Source organism: Melozone crissalis, unplaced genomic scaffold (genome assembly GCF_028551555.1).
Source record: "Melozone crissalis strain CALT ecotype California unplaced genomic scaffold, PUWL_Pcris_2 ptg000006l_1, whole genome shotgun sequence".
In the NCBI taxonomy this organism is placed as follows: domain Eukaryota; kingdom Metazoa; phylum Chordata; class Aves; order Passeriformes; family Passerellidae; genus Melozone; species Melozone crissalis.
In genome coordinates this window covers 30,251,178-30,269,454 of record NW_026535784.1, presented here as the reverse complement: position 1 = coordinate 30,269,454, position 18,277 = coordinate 30,251,178, and the positions used below count along the sequence as shown (strand labels likewise).

Genomic DNA, 18,277 nt, shown 5'->3' with positions numbered 1-18,277 from the left:
TGTTCTTCATATATGGCTAGATTGGTGGAAAGGAATGATATATAGAAAAGCAGGCTAAATTCAAATTAAACATTACAAATCTCATGCAGAAATCTTCAGACTGTCAAAAGGCACTTGATTGATTTGATTGAAGGAAGGGAAGCAATGGGCATTGTTCCAAGTGTGAAATGATGTCTTCTCAGGGTCCTTCTACACAAGGGCTGGGTTGCAGGCTTGCAGTTGCTGTAATGAGGTCTGAAAGTTACAGCTGTAATGTTGGCTCATCTTGCTCAATTCCTTTCACAGCTGGGTATTTGACTTACTAAGCAGTTGTATGAGCATGAGCTCCTTGCACAGTAGGAGCTTGAGCTCTGGGATGGAAAGTGCACTTGAGCTGCCCATAAACAAGAAGCAGTTTAAAGAATCAGAGGTTGACCACAATTAGGAAAAAGAGAGGCAAATATTCTGTCTATGACATGCACCTGCAAGGAATAAAGAATTGTAAGCTAAATGACAACGTTGTCATGAAAGCAAATGGATGTGAAGTTGCCAGGAATAAATTTAGATCAAAATTAAAAGACTTTCAACCACTGAACCATTTTAGTTATGGAATAGTATAACACTTTGAGCATAGATAGATAGCCTTGTGTGTTTCAAGATGGAGCTAGGCCTTAGGATAGTGTGACATGTATGACTGTGATTGCAGGTGATGGGATTTAGCTATTTTTTAATCCTCTCCTGAGAATATGTTTACATTATTATTGATTCTTTTATGTTTTTAAAATATTTGCTGCTACAGAAGTCTGAAAAAAGTATGGTTAACACAGCTATACAGCCAGAGCACCAAAATCTACAGAATTTAAATGGGAGGTCTCATCTATCAGCTTGCAATTTAGCTACCAAGATAAAGCATGGGTCATGGATAAAATGAAGCATGGGTCATGAATCTGTGCTCCTGAATTGTCTATTTAAAGTGGGAATGTTTGTGAGAGAACATCTTTCTCTTCTCTTCCTCCAAAAGAAAACTATAGGAAAAAACTCTTCAAAGGGCATGTACAATTCCCACAAATGTTTCCTCCTCAAAAACATTTAAGGCTGAAAAACATCAGATAATCAGATTGCTCTCTCATGTCTTTTTTTTTTTCCTGAAGAACTACTGTGTTCTACCTGTAAGTTGTGTCTATCTATCCTAATCCTCTGCTCATTTTTACAAAAGCACAAACAAGGGAAAGAAACTTTACATATGAAAGTGCTTTATACAAGCTTTATTTTAAAAGGCATATTTTCAAATCTGATTTCAGGCCTACTATCTTTGAGACTTATCATTCTTGCAGAAAGTGCTGTTTTTTACTGATTTCCTTCATTTAAACATTCATCTTCAAGGTAGGGTATTAAAAATTGTTTTCAGTGTGTGGTTTCAGCCTTAAAAATACATATATTTGTTTGAAAATACTGAAGAAAAATGGTGATGGAGTACTATCAGCATTTCTATAAAAAAGATTGTGTCACTCCAAAGGGGCTCAATAAGAAAAGTATAGACAAAAGGGAAGGAAGAAATTACATCTTACACCATTTGCTGAGTCTTCTCATTTTACTGCTGCTACAAGAAGGTGACAGGCAGAGAAAGAATAAGGTGTGCTGCAATTATACCTTCCTGGAAACTTCCTAGAGAGATGCTTCCAAGTCCAATTTAGGACAATCTGCTCATTTATCCAAATTAGCTCTGAGTAGTCTCCAGAGTCTCACAGACTTACTTTTGAACTCAATTGATACAAATTATCTTTGAGTTATATGGTAAGTTCATTTTCTCCCTTCTATAGGTAAACTACTGACGCATTTTTTCTTGAAAAAATGTTTTCTCACATTAACACTAAGTTACTGTCACATTTGTCCTGGGGATTCATTTCATCTCATCATAAATTACTAATTTTGTCTCAAACACAATCCATTTAAGTCTTTCAGAGAGGTTGAAGTTTTACATTTCATTTTATAATGCGTACTACAGTGCCACTACGTGCATTGTGATGGTCCAGTAGGTCTTTCATTTCATTATTTAACTTATTCTCTCAGACAGCAAGTGTGGCCAAACCCCTGGAGCAACTGGATGTTGTGTTTGTGGTCCATTCTCTCCAGCTGATGTTTGAATGTTTTAATGCACTTCATATGAAAATACTTTCCAGAGAAGTTCAAAGAAATTAATTACACCCTTAGAAGGAAAGCAAAAACTGCAGCCAGTATGCATTTAATTGCATCTCACATACATTGCTACACAAAAGCATTTCAGTAAATTATTCTAGTGGTACTTATTCACTGATTCACCAGCAATGGTTAGGAGAATTAACCTCATGACTAGTGTCCTTGATTCTATAGCTGTAAGCAATGGTGATAGAATTCATCAGCTTTTAAAACAAAAAATATTCAGTGTAACCATGAAATATAAGAGGTCTGCTAGGAAGGAAATGATCCTCTAATTGGTGGTGTTGGATCATCTGATGGTGTCTTGCATTTTGAAAACTTCAGCAATAAGATTTTGTGATATGAAGAAAGCATTCAAAGCCTCTTCTGAATGATACAGAACTTCATCAAATACATTTGGTAGAATTAATGGGGAAAGCAAGCTTTTAATTTGATGAGGTCAGAAGCATTTTGGTAATGGTACAAAAATATGGCTTTTTTTGTAATGGTAATGTCTAACTATCTGATCTACTAATTAAGTAGGTGAAGGACTAACAAGATCAGATTTTATAGTAAGCATAATTTGCACACATTAGTCAAGAGGTGCATAAACCTGAACAAAAATACCTTTTTGACAGTAGAATGTTCCAGCATGTGATATCTTAAAATAAAATTAAAATATAACAGGAATGATTACTGAAGGCCTCAAGCTGATCCAAATTAGTTTTTTCCTTGTTTTTACAAAAATAAACTCTGCTCTTTTTAGAAAGACAAAAACTGCTTTCAATTTTACACCAAAAAATCTAATCCATTAATGTAAAGCATAAACAATACTAATTTTTTTGATTTTTTGGGATAAAGCTAAGGTTTTTCTAAATTTTTGCATCATTTATCACTGAAATGCATTTGTTCAGTTAAGTGGCATGACACAGATATTCTTTTGAGGTGTCACATGTTTAAACTGACTGAGATAGCTGTGCAGGAGAGAAGTACAAGTCTCAGTGGTTTACTGCAATAAAGAATTTTAAATTTTAAAACCTTAAAGATTAGCAAATATTGTGGTGTGGGAGTTCAGAAGACAGGAAAAAAAATTTTAAGCAATTATTTTTTAAATTTAAATAAATTAAAATGCTTCATAAAAAATAAAAGACAAACCGACTTTTCTGATTGGAGGCCATTCATCAGCAATATTTATTTATGAAAATCCAGGGCCATTCTGGAAGGCCAGGAGCTATGTCAGGGGGTCACAGCTGCATGGACCCAGTACTGAAAGTGGCATACTAAATAATCTGTCACTGCTGCTCTACTCTAGCTCACACAGAGATACTTTCTTCTGAGAAACAAAACAAAATACAAAATTCATCTCCTTCTCTGAATTATCCTTGGAAGACAAGCTCTTTACATTATCGGTATTGTGAACTCAGGGAAACTGAACTCTTAGTTTAGATGCCTGAATTAGACAATGTTAACATCTACCATTCAAGGTTAATACAAGGAGATAATTTTCTTCCAACTCCTTTGTATTCCATTACAAAAATAACTCTATTTGAATAATGATTTATTGTTGAATAAATTAATTTAATTCTGGGGGACAAAAAAAAGTTTCCTATGGTGAAAGAATAGTGGAAGAGGGTGGCATGTAATAAAGCCAACGATAGTAAATGACAGAGAAAGAATTAAATTTGCAATGTGTTAACAAAGACTGAGATTGCAAGTGCATTTCATTGTACTTCTGCTAAAATTGACAATAATGTGTTTCTTGCTAATTAAAGATGCAATCTCTTTTACTTGTTGTAGGTCATAAATTTGACAGTTCCTTGTGCAAAGAAAATGCAGATTTTCATGTCCTGCAATGTTTTAGATAATGATAATTTTATCAGAACAAACACAGAATTCTTAACTCATGTTTGCCAGAGTGTCATCAACTAAGAGGAGCAGAAGCATTGTATCACCAAGACTTAAAAAATGTATTTTCTAAGAAAAGCCCTCAAGAAAATTTAAAATATTTTGTGTAAAATTTAGATTTTCTACTGATTTTTCACAGCTACGGAGATAAGTAGAGTTGCATCAGGACACATTTTCAGCCAAAGTAACAATACTTAGGTGCAACAAAAAAACCCCTTTCTATTTTAAGTTTACTAAATATTTATTCTTTATTATTTTAGTGGCTATAAATAAAAGCTACATTAAATATATAGGGGATTGAATTTCAATGCAACTATTAGAAAAGTATTTTTCTTTTAGATTTGAATTTTTTTTCTGTTTCAGCTACAGAATTAATATTAAATTTTAGTGCTCCTGTAGCTTAGGCAATAGTTACATGCATTTTTTCATGTTCCTGATACCTTTAAGGTGCCATATTTTTTTGCATTTATTAATACAGTTCTACAATCTTCCTCTAGTCATGTTTGTAATGGAAGTAAAATAGCTTGTTGAAGTAAATACATGTTTAACACATGTTAACATGAAGTACATAAATCATGGACGATAGTTTCAAAAAACTTTAGATTGAAGTGGAATGTTTCAGCTTATCTTAACAGAGAGAAAAGAAACAGAATAACGTGATTTAAAGTCTTCTGAATAAGTTGCTCTGTCATGACCATCATTCTAGTATATTTAGTCTAGATAATGTTAGATTTATGTAATTTTTTTTTTTTTTGTTTGTGACTTAGTTCATATATATAAACACAATGCTTTACACTTTCCTTAGGAAAAATAATCTCTTAGGGTAAAAGAAGAAAATTAATTTATCAGCATTCTTCATTATCCTACGGGCAAGGCTTTCTATCTTCATTAAAATATGAATAAAACAAAGTACAGGTTGTCTCTGTAATTTTGCCTTGTTGTATAAGACAAGTTTATTGTTGCCAGTTTCAACAATGCAGCATATGAATTAATATATTTTATAAATTTGGACTCCGTTCTGAATATTTTTCATTGATTTCCCAGAAGAACCTATATAATATTCTTTTAGCCTGTTGTACAGCCTATTTTTATAAATTATCTAAACTCAGGTCTTAGTTTCTTGCCATTTTTTATTTTATTCAGCCTACTTTTGGATGAGGAAAAAGCTAACTCAAAGAGGAGCAGAAAATATTTCAAATATTCAAATTCTGACAAATCTCTCACTCTTCCAAGGACCTAAAGAATGGGTTTAGGTTTTGACAACTTTATTTGTTGATTAAAAATAGTTAGATCTTCTTCAAATTCAGTTAACTTTGTTTTGGTTTGGTTTGGGTTTTTTTGATAGATTGTACTTGGCTAAAAGGAATGGAATATTTTAAAAAATATTACATAATCTGTAGACCACTTATTTCTAGAAGTCTGAACTTGCATTATTATCCCACTATAAAGAGTAATTTGTGTATTCACTAAATAATGCAGAAAAGTTATAGGCATAATGGATAGGTGGCAAAGTGACCGAGTAAAATAATTTCTTGAATATTCTGTTATTACACCAGATATTCTTCTATAAAAGCTGTCAGAGTTGAATAATTACATTTATTGTCATGATTCCCCTAACCAAGTGACCTTGCACAGCCCCTGACTGGTGTCTTTCACCACCATAATGGATGCTAATGCCGCTGGTGGCAATGAGGCAACACAAGGCTGGCAAATTAATGCAAGTGAGACTTTTGACTGTAAGCTGCTGTTTCTCAAGGCAATTCTTCCTAGATCGAGGAAGAACCTGTGAATTCTACAAACAAAATTCTACAGAGTATAGCTGCTTTGTTGATTCTGTATTTAGAATACATTTCAGAATGTCCTTTAAATTGTAGAAATGTTTATCACTGAGTTTCTTAGTTCTAATGGATTTTTTTACTATTATGGGAGTGGCCCATCAGCTTTGCATTTATTAGGTTTTATTTATTATAAAGTATATTTATTACACTCTTAACAGTATAAACAGAGCAGTGTTCACTGAAGTGTACATTTGCAGAAGAGACATCTTTCTTGTAATCATAATTAATGGCCAATTAGAATGTCATGTGTATTCTGATCCTTTTTTATATTTTGTTTTAAAAATTGACTTTTATGGGTTGCAAACCCTAAACAAAACTGAAAATGGGTTCTTTCCTGTGCTTCTTCTTAATTTTTTGTATGCATAAAAAATTTCTCAGAAAATCTTACATTAGAATAAAACAATTGAAGTTTATCAAAACTAGATAAAAAAATTGATTTTGAATTAAAATTCCAGATTTGTAAAGATTGAACCACAATTCAATGACACAATATTCTGTTTGCCTTAGGGAATCTCTGGTTATATCAGTCCTGTATCTTGAGTGAACATGTGAGATGGCTGTTTAGAAGATTTGACTTTTTCTCTAAAATAAGTTTGATAAAAGTTCTGTTAGAGAAGAGCTGAATATAGCCTGAAAAGTCACTATATAAAGGATTTTTTCCCAAAATACTTCTCATGAAATTGTTTATTCTGACTAGTCAGCTAATTATAATGTAGATCTGTGTTCTTACTAATAATTTAGAGTTTTCAAATAAGACAAAATATTTCTAGTTGAAAAAATACTGTTTTCATGAAATGGAGTTTAGAGGAAACATATGTGTTTCAATGTAGCTTTATGAAATGTTGACAGCCTTGGGTGGGCTATTGTTCAGTGTCCTTTCTATTTTGTCAGTAACAATCAGTTTTCCAATGTCAATGGAAACTGAAGCTGGAGTCTCAGGTTCTAATTTTCAAGGACTAAACATCTTCCTCAAAGAATTAGGAGATTTTTTTCTTGCTTTCTGCAACTTAGACTTATTTTAATGCATTAAAAAGTGAGAAAATATTTTCAGAGCTTTGGAATTTTTTGTGAGACAGGAATGGTGATGTTTAACCAACCGTTTTAATTTATAGGAGATATGTGGATTAAGTATTTTTTTCCTTTCTATTAATTCTATCCAGGATCAACACTGTAATAAATCAGTATAAGACTTTAACAAGAACAGAGTTGAGCTTCAGGGTGATGATGAGAGTGACAGAATTCATGCCACATAATGACAGAACCCAGTATTCCTAATGCATGCACTGAAGCATATTCCTTACGGAATAAGTCAGAGAAAATAACGTGAAGGTTAAAAAAAAAGTGCTGCTAGCCTTTCATGCTTCCTCCAAAATTATCCTGGTCCACTACACTCATTCTCTTTCACACACAGAAAGTGGTGTTTGAACTTCCCCTCAGATACATATTTAGTCTTTGCTTTTCTAGCCTTCATTATGGCAGCACTTAAATTATCATCCCAGTATTAGGAACTTTGTGTAAAAACTTCCAAATAAGCTGAGAGAAGGAAGGGTCATGACCTGAGCTGGTCCCCCACTGCCCTCACAAATCCTTCACCAGATGAGCAAGGGGTCCAGACAGAGCACCCTCTCCCCTTCCCTGGACCATCATGAAAGCATTGAGGACACTGCCTCCTTCCCAAAGAGTGTTAAAGGCTTTATTATGTGCAAGATCCATTTTCTCCCGAAGAAGTCATCCCTGATGAAAAGGAGGAAAAAGAGCATTCTGTTAACCATCATTTAGGGAATCTGAACAAGCGCCTTTGTGCACACATTTTGATCACAGGTGAAAATTTGAGCACTTTTGGATCCAAAGACATGTGTAGAGAGACAACAGAAAGAGGTAAAGAGAGAGGGACATTCTGAGAGCTCATTTGCAGAGTGTTAGAATTTGGGTACAAGTTTTGAAGACAAAAGGTAAAATTTTAACACATATATGGAGAAACTTCCAAATAGTATTTTTTATTCTAGTTCCCTGCTATGTTGTACTTTTTGTAATCACATATTTCTGTCTCAAGTGGGGACATTTCATATTCATTTTGTGTGGTAAAAACTTGCAATACTATGCTCAAAACATTTGACTATCAGTTTTTAGTGCACAACAACTGAGGGAAGTGACAAGATATTTTATTCTACTTTAAGTCTTGCAAATTAAGAGTTTAAGCAAACTCTGATAAATTTGCTTCTTAAAAAAAAATTAAAAAGGAAAGACAATAAACAATCCACAAAGAATTCTTCTAGCAGAATAAAGCACTGTGGAATAAATCCACAATGGATTTTAAAAAAAAGTCTTTTGGGGGATGTATTCCAGATATGATGCTGAAATCTGGCCACTTTGAATTTAGTTCTAATACTGCTGAGTCAGAGGTAATGGATCTGACCCAACAGCATCAGGGAAAACATCCCACAGATGCATATCCCTTCCCAAAAGTTCTATGTATGTGCTTAGGCACAGAATGGACATTTACTCTCAAACACAGGAGTTAGGCACAATTTCACTGCGTGAAGTCAGCACTTTATTCGTGATTGATTTCAAGATATTTATTCTATTTTTGCCAGCAATTTACCACGTTGTGACGTTTATTTTATCTAGTAGGGCACTCTTACTCAGCACATATATTGATCACAAACCTGCAAGTTCACTTGGTCCCTGAAGATGTCTTAGCCTACCTAGCCCAGAGGATGGACTCTCCTGTGCATTTCTGAATCTCATAAAGGACAGCAAGTTTTGAACCCTTTATGAAACTACAAGACTTAGCAGGACAAAAACTCAAGATCCTTTTAGAAATTGAGTTCCACTCCATGCCAGAACATTATAAACCAACTTTTCACAAAATAGTCCCTAAGCTCAGTCCTGAAATAGTCCCTAAGTGCAGTCTCCCACTAAGATGTAGCATGAAAATAGTTTTAAAGAGAAAGAAAAGAAAAGAAAAGAAAGAAAAGAAAAGAAAAGAAAAGAAAGAAAAGAAAAGAAAAGAAAAGAAAAGAAAAGAAAAGAAAAGAAAAGAAAAGAAAAGAAAAGAAAAGAAAAGAAAAGAAAAGAAAAGAAAAGAAACCTATGAGAACCATGCTGATATAATTGTATTAGCCAGGTATTTCTGCTGAGTGATTACTTGGGAAATTAAAATTAATTAAATTTAAGTGTTGGTAAAAATCATACAAAATTGTTATCAGCCAATTTTGTAGAAAATCATCTGTAAAATTGCATGTTCTGGTACTTGTGGATCTTCAGAGACACTAGGATTACATTAGGTTCACATTTTACCTTTCAAAATTCAGAAAGGGAGAAGGTATTTGGAATTTTTTTTATAAGGAACTCAAACTCTAGACATAGTGGAGTCTTAATGTAAACTAATAATTGGAGTATTAATGTAAACTAATTAATGTGCATAGTATATGAAGCCTTGAGCAATGCTGTGATGGGCAGATAAGCCAATACCTTTTTTCGATTAAATGTTTTTATATATCTATCTTATATCAAAGAGAGAATGCAAAACAGAGAAAAATATTAAGACAGTAGGTGATGTAGTTATTTCTACATCTTGAATTTTATTAGAGGAAAAAAATTAGTTTGTTTCTTTAAATTTTACAGCTGATTTGATTTTGCTTATGATACTTTTCCTAAATTAGTTTTAACTGTAAGAATCCCATGCAGGTTAATAGCAATTAACTGAGCCTAAGGAACTGTTTGAGACAATTTAGTACTCCTGTGTTCTACTCTATTGTTTCACCAGAAGAGCCTCGGGATAACCTGCTGCCATTCTTTCTCCTCTAACCATTGATTTGCATTAGTCAGTAGCCCCACTACTTGTGCAGCTCCACTATTCAATGCCCCATCAATGACCATGATCATATCAGACCAGAGTATTCTTGAAATTTTCTACCTTTTCTGTGGTCTTAAACTGTTTCACTTGAAAACTGCATTTTGCTAATATTTTGTGTCACCAGAAAGAAACTTCGGTAATAATGATATTGAAGAGGACTGATCTTCCTTAGGGAAGTTCCTACCTGGAAATAGCCCTGACTCTCCCTGCTGTCCCCACTCATTTTGTACATCAGAGGTAAGCCCAGAGAAGTAACAGGGTGGTATGCAGTATGGAAAAATTGTATAAAAATTTGGAGTGTGGAGTCACTGTCCCTGCAGATGTTTAATGAAAGACTGGATGTGGAACTTAATGCCATGGTCTAGTTAACATGAGGATGTTCATTCAAAGGATGTGATGATCTTAGATGTCTTTTCCAACCTAATTCTGTGATTCTGTGATCTGTGATTCTATGGTTCTGTGATTCTGTTCATTATGTGGAAAGCCCGGTTAAGTGTAGATCAGGTGTTGTTACCCTGTTTGCTGTTGTATTCAATAATGTGTTGGAGCAATTCGTTAGACATCTGACTGGAAATGTAATAATGAAATGAATTCTTTTATATAAATATATACCATCTATGGTTTTTTTCTCATTTTTTCTTTTTATTGTCACTTCTTAGACTTCCATTGCCATACCATCTAAAGGCAGAAAGGACAGCCAGAAAGGATAATATTGCCTAAAAAGCCATAAAAAAGAAGAAATTATGCTAGGAAAAAAGTATAGCCTTTAAGATTCTCATCCTTTTTTCTTGACTTTACAGTGCAAACTATTCTGCTTTCTGATGCTCTTATTCTTCTGTTTTGGTCCTACATCCTTGTTGAACATAGTTTTTTACAGTGTATTTTCCTGCTCTCTGAGATGTTCCCTTTTTGCTGGTAGTTGATATCCTCAAAAAGGTGCCTTTTACGTGACCTATTCATGATGCCAATTTATCAGTGAAAGTGATATCTTCTATTTCCTATCTTCCTTCACTGATTCTTTCACTAAACATCATGAACTTTAGTAGGAAAAGCAGTAAAGAGGACAAGAAGAAACACCACAGAAAAGGGCTCTTCATCATTCATTACTTGAGAAAAGCTGATTTGCAGGAATAATTCCCTATAGGTATTATTACATAATACTCAGTAAGGTCATTTGAAGCCTGTATTCTGAATCTGTTAAAATAAGAAGCTCTAATCTTGTAAAAATTTTTTATTTTCTCTGATTGTCATGATTTCTAGGATGCCTGGACAAAACTAATATTATAGAGGAGCTATTACATTTATCATCATACAGAAGCACAGCACTTATCTCACAATATTACTTGCTTTCAGTTGTTGTTACCATCAGTTGGCTAGGAATGAATTAAAAGAAGTTGAAAAGTAAGAAAATGTCACTAGCACTGTAAGAATTGAAAGATTCATGGTTTTAATTGAAATTTCTGTGTTATTTAATTTTCTTAAAGATTATAGTACTGTAAACACAAAAATATATACATCATACATAAATATATAATCCTTTCCTGAAATTATAAAGATGAAAATCACTTAGAAAAATCACCATGTTTTTATAGAAATAAAGAATGGATAGCTAAAGCACTAACCAAATTTTTGCTCATGAAAATTAAAAATTGTACCTATTTGGTACAAAAGGATTTCAGCCTCTTCAGTGATATAGTTGAATTAGAAGAGAAATTGGTAGAGCTGATATGCAAGAGCATTTGAATTACATATTCAAATAAGGGGTCACAAAACCCCTTTTTGACACTTTTGTTTGAGTTTAGAAAAATGCAATGCTTTCCTAACGGTACTGATGCTCTCCTCTTAGACTTTTGGAAGGACCCTCCATCACAGGAATTTGACGGGGCTCACTGTGAGCTCTGGTAATTCCGCTTTGAAACAGAGAGGTTTGTTTTGTAGAACCCTCAGCAGGAGTTCACCTCTCTTCTCTGAGGACTTGTGTTTGTTTTTCCTTTTTTTTCACCCTCAGAAATGCTGGGGAGATTCTTGTGGTCTCTGCACGAGCTAGTGCATAAGCACGCTTTCACCCAGTCTTGTACCTTCATCATTTCCATCGTGAGCCTGACCTGCTGACCTGACCCTTTGGCTTTCACCTTGGGCATACCTCTTCAGTACCACCTTTGCCCATCAATTTGAACTTTTGAACTGTTCTCCTGCACAAGTGCTGTGGGACTGCAAACTTTTATGGCAGAATCCTGTTCCTTCCTGCATTGCTGTGAGTCTGAGCTCCCAGCTTGCCTACCCTTCCTGTGCTACTCCCTGAGATGTGCTAAGTGCTTTTCATGGGACCTGGAGTCTGTCACCTTCTTTATTCCACAGAAACTAACTTTCATATTAAGTCTGGGCTGCCAAGGAAAGGCATTATGCCTCAGTGCTGTCATCTTGCTTTAGCAGATTTTCTTTTACAAACTTTTATTCGCATCTTGATTTGGACACTTTTTTTTCTTGAGTAGCATTGTAGGTCTAATTATTGACATATTAATAAGCTACTGAAGCTTCATTAGAGCACCTGAAAATCTTTATTTTCAAAGGTGTTTGTGATGCTATGTCAGAATTAATAGTTTTTAGCTGTTGTATTTTTTCTCTTTCATTATTTGAAGGAACTAATACTGGCCTAAAGGATAATGACTTCTGCCTCTCATAGCTATTCACCTGAAATCAATTTGCAATGAAATGCAAGAACAATTTCAAAATCAGTTAACCTTAAACTCAGATATGCCCCAAAGTTATGTTGCATGGAGGTTTTTCCCACAAAAATCTGATTTTTAAGAGCAATTATCTGTGTCTGTGATACTGTTTTCGTTAATGTAAGTTCAATGGAGTAGTGAAAAGAACAAGGAAAGAGGCAAGAGTCTAATTGTAGCATGGTTCTTAATCTATGCTAATGTAGATAAATAAAGAAATACCACGTAGGGAGAATCTATTTTGCATTTCCCCAGTGCAATCTACCTTTTCATCCTGTTCTTTCCTCATACACAGGTCTACATATAAAATAGATAGATTACATCCTCCAAGGAAAAAGCAAATACCTTCAAGTCCCCGACAGCATAGCTCTAACAGATCAGTGCTGGTGTCCGTGAAAGTTCCTGAGCTGTTATGAAACTGTTTTTGACTCACAAATCTGATCTTTGCATTTACTCTACAAATATGATCTTGCTTTCATCATGACCCTTTGGAATTCAGGCAAATCCAGAGGAATTTTTTTTAACACTGTTACTTTATTGAAAACTCAGGAGAATACTCAGTCTTAGACATTATTATGACTTCAAACTATATCTCAGAATTTTTTTCTTTCTTTGGTAGTAAATTACAGTTATTTCAAGGCTACATTACATTATTTTCCCTAGATTTTGCCATTTTTTTACACCCAGACCCTCTTAGTATCACACTCAGGCTCAGACTGGCAGTAATATTAATAAGTAATAGTTTTATTTATTTTGGGTGTGATAATAGATTTTCTCTCTATCCTCAAATATATTGCATAAACAAGAGTGTTATGTGCTTTAACCATTGTTTTTCAGGTTTAAAATCTATTAATACATTATCAATATGTGTGTTAATCTAACAGTACAAACATGCACAGTACTATGAAAGACTATGGATAATCATGAAATCGTTAAGGTTGGAAAAGAACTCAAGATCAAGAAGTACAACCTTTCACTGAACACCTTCTCAACCACAGCTCTAAGTGCCATATCCAGTCATTTCTTGAGCACCTACAAGGATGATGACTCAACCACCCACCTGGGCAGCGCATTCCAATGCTTGACCAGTCTCTCCATGAACAAATTCTTCCTGGTATCCAATGTCGATCTTCCCTGGCACAGCTTGAGGCCATTTCACCTTGTCCTGCCACTTGTTTCCTGGGAGAACAGGCTGATCCCCACCTGGCTGCACCCTCCTTTCTGGGAGTTGTGGAGAGCAATAAGGTCCCCCCTGAGCCTCCTTTTCTCCAGATTAAACAACCCCACTCTCTCAGCTGCTCCTCTAGACCCTTTCCCAGCTTCATTGCTATTCTAATTTTTTTCCCTACATCTTTCAGAGACCAAATAATTAGACCAAATAATGACCAATATACATCTTGTTTCAGTCATTGCAATTTGAAGGATCTTTTGATGTGGAATGAAGAATGAGTTATTAAAAAAAAAATAAATCAGGTGAAGTTTCTTCTTGTTAAGCATGCATCTCGAGACTTTGCTCATTAAAATAGCCAGTCCAAATTTACACTGAAAACCATCTTTTTTTCCTATCTTCACAGGCATGTAATTTAAACATTAAATAGCCTCAGGGCTGTTGGACAAGCAATGAAGGCTTTTCTTGTTAGTTTCATTCAGTTTTCTCACACGGCCTTTAGTTTCCTAATGAAGAGCAGAAAAGTTTCAAAGTTGCATAATGTGAAAGAAGATAACATCATTTCTTCCAAAGTGTGCGAGTAAATAAACCACTTTGACTGTTCCTAGAAATCCATAGCACACCCACCTTCCCATCAAATGTTATACAGGTTCTAAGGCTGGAGTCTGTGTCTAACAGAGAGTAGGAGCAGCGTTCTACTATTCCCTGCTCCCTTTGCTCCAATGGGAATCATTTCACAAGGCTTAAGTTGGAAAAGAAATAGAATTAATGGCTCTAGAAAAGCTGAGAATTTTACAGGTTTTCATATTTTACATTTTTTTCACTTTTTTTTCCATTTTCAAAGGGTGAAGAAGACTCCTATGTGTTTTGAACTGGCTCAGGTTTCTCATGTATTGTTTCTAGACCTAAAGTGATCAGCAGTCTCTATCTTGAGATTGATATGGAAGATAAACATGGACTTTGAGCAGCTTTCTGAACTCTTTCTCCAACTATATAGCCCATGTGCATAGTAACCATGTTCATTATCATAAAGTGACTATTTATAAGTAAAATGTTATTACAATACAACAGTTATCTGGATGTTGAAGAGAATAGTTTGAATTTATGCTACATAAGATATCTGCATATGTTTGGAAACAATTCAGATTATTGGTACAGATTTATGTGATGAAAAATACCTCTATGACATTCATAACTGACTTTATAGCTTTTTTTCCCCTTTGGAATAAATGTTTTTACGTTGTTAAAATAAAGGATGAACAATTCAACCATTTGCATGGAATGATATGCAGAGGAGAAATAAGTTCCATAAGTACACTGAAATAGAAATAAAATAGCATAGTACTGCTTTTATTGCTTATACTACACAAGTGTTTGTTCACCTACACTGAACATTAAATACTCACTGCAAGATTTAAAGTGTAATATACATGCATTGACTCTTTCCTCACAGTGTCAATCTCATACCATGTGACCAAGTTTCTTAAAATCTCTTTCTTTTGTCATAATTACAATAAAATTGCATTATAAAATATTTATGTTACATATGTTGACATCATTAAATTAACTTCAAAATTGAAAGATTTGCTATAAACCTGTGAGTACTTGTGAAGTGTGCCATCATTGTGGGGAATACATGCTGCTGGCTTAACTTCATGTTTATAAAACCCTTACATGTATAATCCCCAAACTGTCTTTTCAAATTTAAGTTTCGATTTTTGTCTGTTAAATAACAATGTGATTCTTAAATTAGTCTGGCACTGTCATGTTATATGCCATAGTTTGTTTATTGTGATACAGGGCTAGAATGTTTGTTGATAACAACCATGGTTAACTGCATCAGCACTGAATATAAGACACTGAAGTCTCTTTCTCTGGAAGTGTGGTGATACTGGTTCTAAAATGAACGTTCTAAGTTCATTTTAGCCTGGTATCACCACATTTTTAGAGCTATGTGTTAAAAGAAAGCTTACATTGATACAGTAACATCACTTTACCTAAAAAGAGTATGCTGGGCTGAGGAAGCCATACGAACCTCAGTCTTCTACTCAGGTCATAATTTATGGATATGTTGCCATCTTTCATAATACAAATCGTAGACTGTCAGTAGCACAGCAAATGCTTTCCCTCTTAAGGGAACTTCTGTAGACCATATGCTCTCAGAAACACTCAGCTAGTGTTTCTCTGTTTCTGCACAAGACTTCTGACCTAAGGCAATCTGTGATTTTCATTTTACTGAAAAGAACTGACAGTAATAAAGAAGTCTTTATATTCCCAACTCAGATCATCTTCCGTAACTTTTACATATAGACACTTTGCACCTTAAGAATTTTCAATATCGTTGATGTTACAATTCCTGCTAAAAGCAATGATAAAATTCACAGATCTTATAGGGAAACTCCATCTGCGAGCAGGTGAAGGAAGTACACAACCTCCTGCTTGTAAAATTCAAAATGGGATTCGGGACAGTGCAGTGTTATGAAGCCGTTCAGGAAGCGTGGAGCTCACGCATTTAGCCTCTGTGCCCACAGCCTGGCTGCCGAAGGTAGCCGGGCGTCCGTGGTGAGGAAAGGCGGTGACCGCGGCGGCTGTCCGCACCCGTCCCAGGCACTTCAGCTGCCCGACACCCGGGAACGGGGACACCTCTAGGTCCCCAAAGAAAGCAACTCACCTGAGCAGGACCGCAGCTTCCCACAGATAAAACCCCGAGACAGCGGCGCGGAGGTACCGAATCCGGGCCATGCTGCTCGCAGAGGCGGCGGAGCCCGGGAGCGGCGGTGTCGGAGGCATCGGAGGGGCTCCGCGGGCGGGCAGCAGCCCAGCACCCTGGAGAGCTCCGGCGGCTCCTCGCCCGCCGCCCGCCTCAGCGCCTGGGCGCCCTCCCGCTGGGCCCCGCCGCGCCCGCCCCGCCGCTCCACATCGCAGCCCAGCGGGAGCCGATCCCAGCCGCGGCGGCGGCGGGAGTCCCCCTGCCCGCCCGGCTGCCCCCGGCTCCTGGCAGCAGCCGGCTCTCGGCCGCCGGACGCATCCCGGGCACGGGGCGCGGCGCGGCCGGCGGCGGGGCGGGCGGGAGGCTGGGCCGGGCCGGCTGAGGCCGCCCCCGAGAGCGGGGCCGGCGCGGGGGCGCGGGGCGGGACCGGGCTCAGGGGACGCTCCGCCGGGGCTGGCGGGCTCAGAACGGCTCCTGCCCCAGCGCCGTCCCTGCCGCGGGGACCGGGCCGCCGAGTCGATGCCTACACGGGGTAGCTGCCGTCAGACAGGCCGGGTGAACTCACTGAACCTCGGGTCTCGGAAAAGACTGGGCAAAGAGGGGCGCTTCTGCTTTGCCTGTAGGTCTGGGGGTAGGATTTTACTTAGGAAATGGCTGAGGGGGTGTGAAAAACCCATCTCTGTATTTCAGCCTCTTTTAAAATACAACGCTGATTGAAACAGAAAAAGTATATCCTGTTCTATTTGACTTTTCAGAAAAGAAAGACGAGCTAGAACTATACGGTGGGCTAATAGGGAAACCCAAAGAGTCTGAAAGTTTGACTGGGAAGGAGAATGGAAGGGATTATGGGAAAGAACATCTTAAGAGACAAACCAGAAAGTTATTAATGAGAACAGGGGGGACAGAGAACAATGCTACAAGTACAGGTGGCAGTAGGAAAGTGACATGATTACATTTATTGTCAGAGAAACCAAACATTTCAGGCAAACCAGGTTCAGCTTTCCTTAGCAAGGGGAAGGCTTTATGAATTGATATTGAGAAATATTGTTTGAGAAATTCTTTTAGTAATCTGTATGGTTTGTCAACAAAGTAATATGAAGGATTTGTCATGAAGGACTACACCTGGGAGAGGGGCAGAAGGGGAGAATATGCCTGGGATTGTAAAGTAGGGCTGCTCTGTGAATCTAAAAGACAATGTCCTTTGAACAGCCATGTCATGCCAGGGAGACCCAGTGGAAAGATAAATCTGGGAGGACCAGTTCAGGACACAGCTCTGCATTTCTGAACAGCATCTGACCGGGCCTATCTCACTCTCCTCGACTGCCTCAGAATGATGTGCCTGTTATTTTTCCCTGTAGCCACTAAACAGGAAACACTAACAGTCAGATGGCAGCCCCAATACTTGTGCAGCTCCAACAAATGCACAGCCCACAGGGTTATCTCATGCCAGACTCTTATTAAAACTATTAAAAAGCCATAGAAAACTTGAAGGCCAAAGATGGAAGCAGATGTGGAAAAAGGCAAAGGTTCAACAAGATAAAGCACATGAAGCAAACAAAAAGAAACTGAAATTTGAGGGAAGTACAATACATTCTTTACAGAAAAAGGAAGATTGAAAGAGAGAAAGTGAAATAGAGAAAAACTTTTAACACAGAAAAAACCCCAATTATAAGGTCATCAAGTAGAGGAGATGAAGGAAAGAAATATGAAACAGGGATTTTATGCATTCCTTATATCCAAAGATAGGTGTGAGTTAGAAAGAAGGCATTTCATTAGAAACCTTGAAAGTAAGCACGTGTTCCACCTGCAAAATATTGTCTTTTTTTTTTATTTCAAAAAATACCCCACATGTGACTTTCACCACAGTTCTTAATTTACATTGTCCATTTTTACAATATTGCTGTTCTTTTTTTTAGCTCC

General features: G+C 36.6%; 1 protein-coding gene across 2 annotated transcripts in view; it reads right to left on the bottom strand.

Annotated features, from left to right (window-relative positions):
• The window catches only part of GLRA3 (glycine receptor alpha 3), an 83,000-nt gene extending 66,463 nt beyond the window's left edge, over positions 1 to 16,537 (bottom strand). The window contains exon 1 of one of the 2 annotated variants that reach the window (XM_054295809.1): positions 16,319 to 16,537. In XM_054295809.1, coding sequence (XP_054151784.1) covers positions 16,319 to 16,437 — 119 coding nt within the window. In that variant the 5' untranslated portion in view covers positions 16,438 to 16,537. The remainder of the gene's footprint in view (positions 1 to 16,318) is intronic. The other variant, XM_054295810.1, reaches the window with a different exon arrangement.
• Positions 16,538 to 18,277: the final 1,740 nt, after the last annotated feature.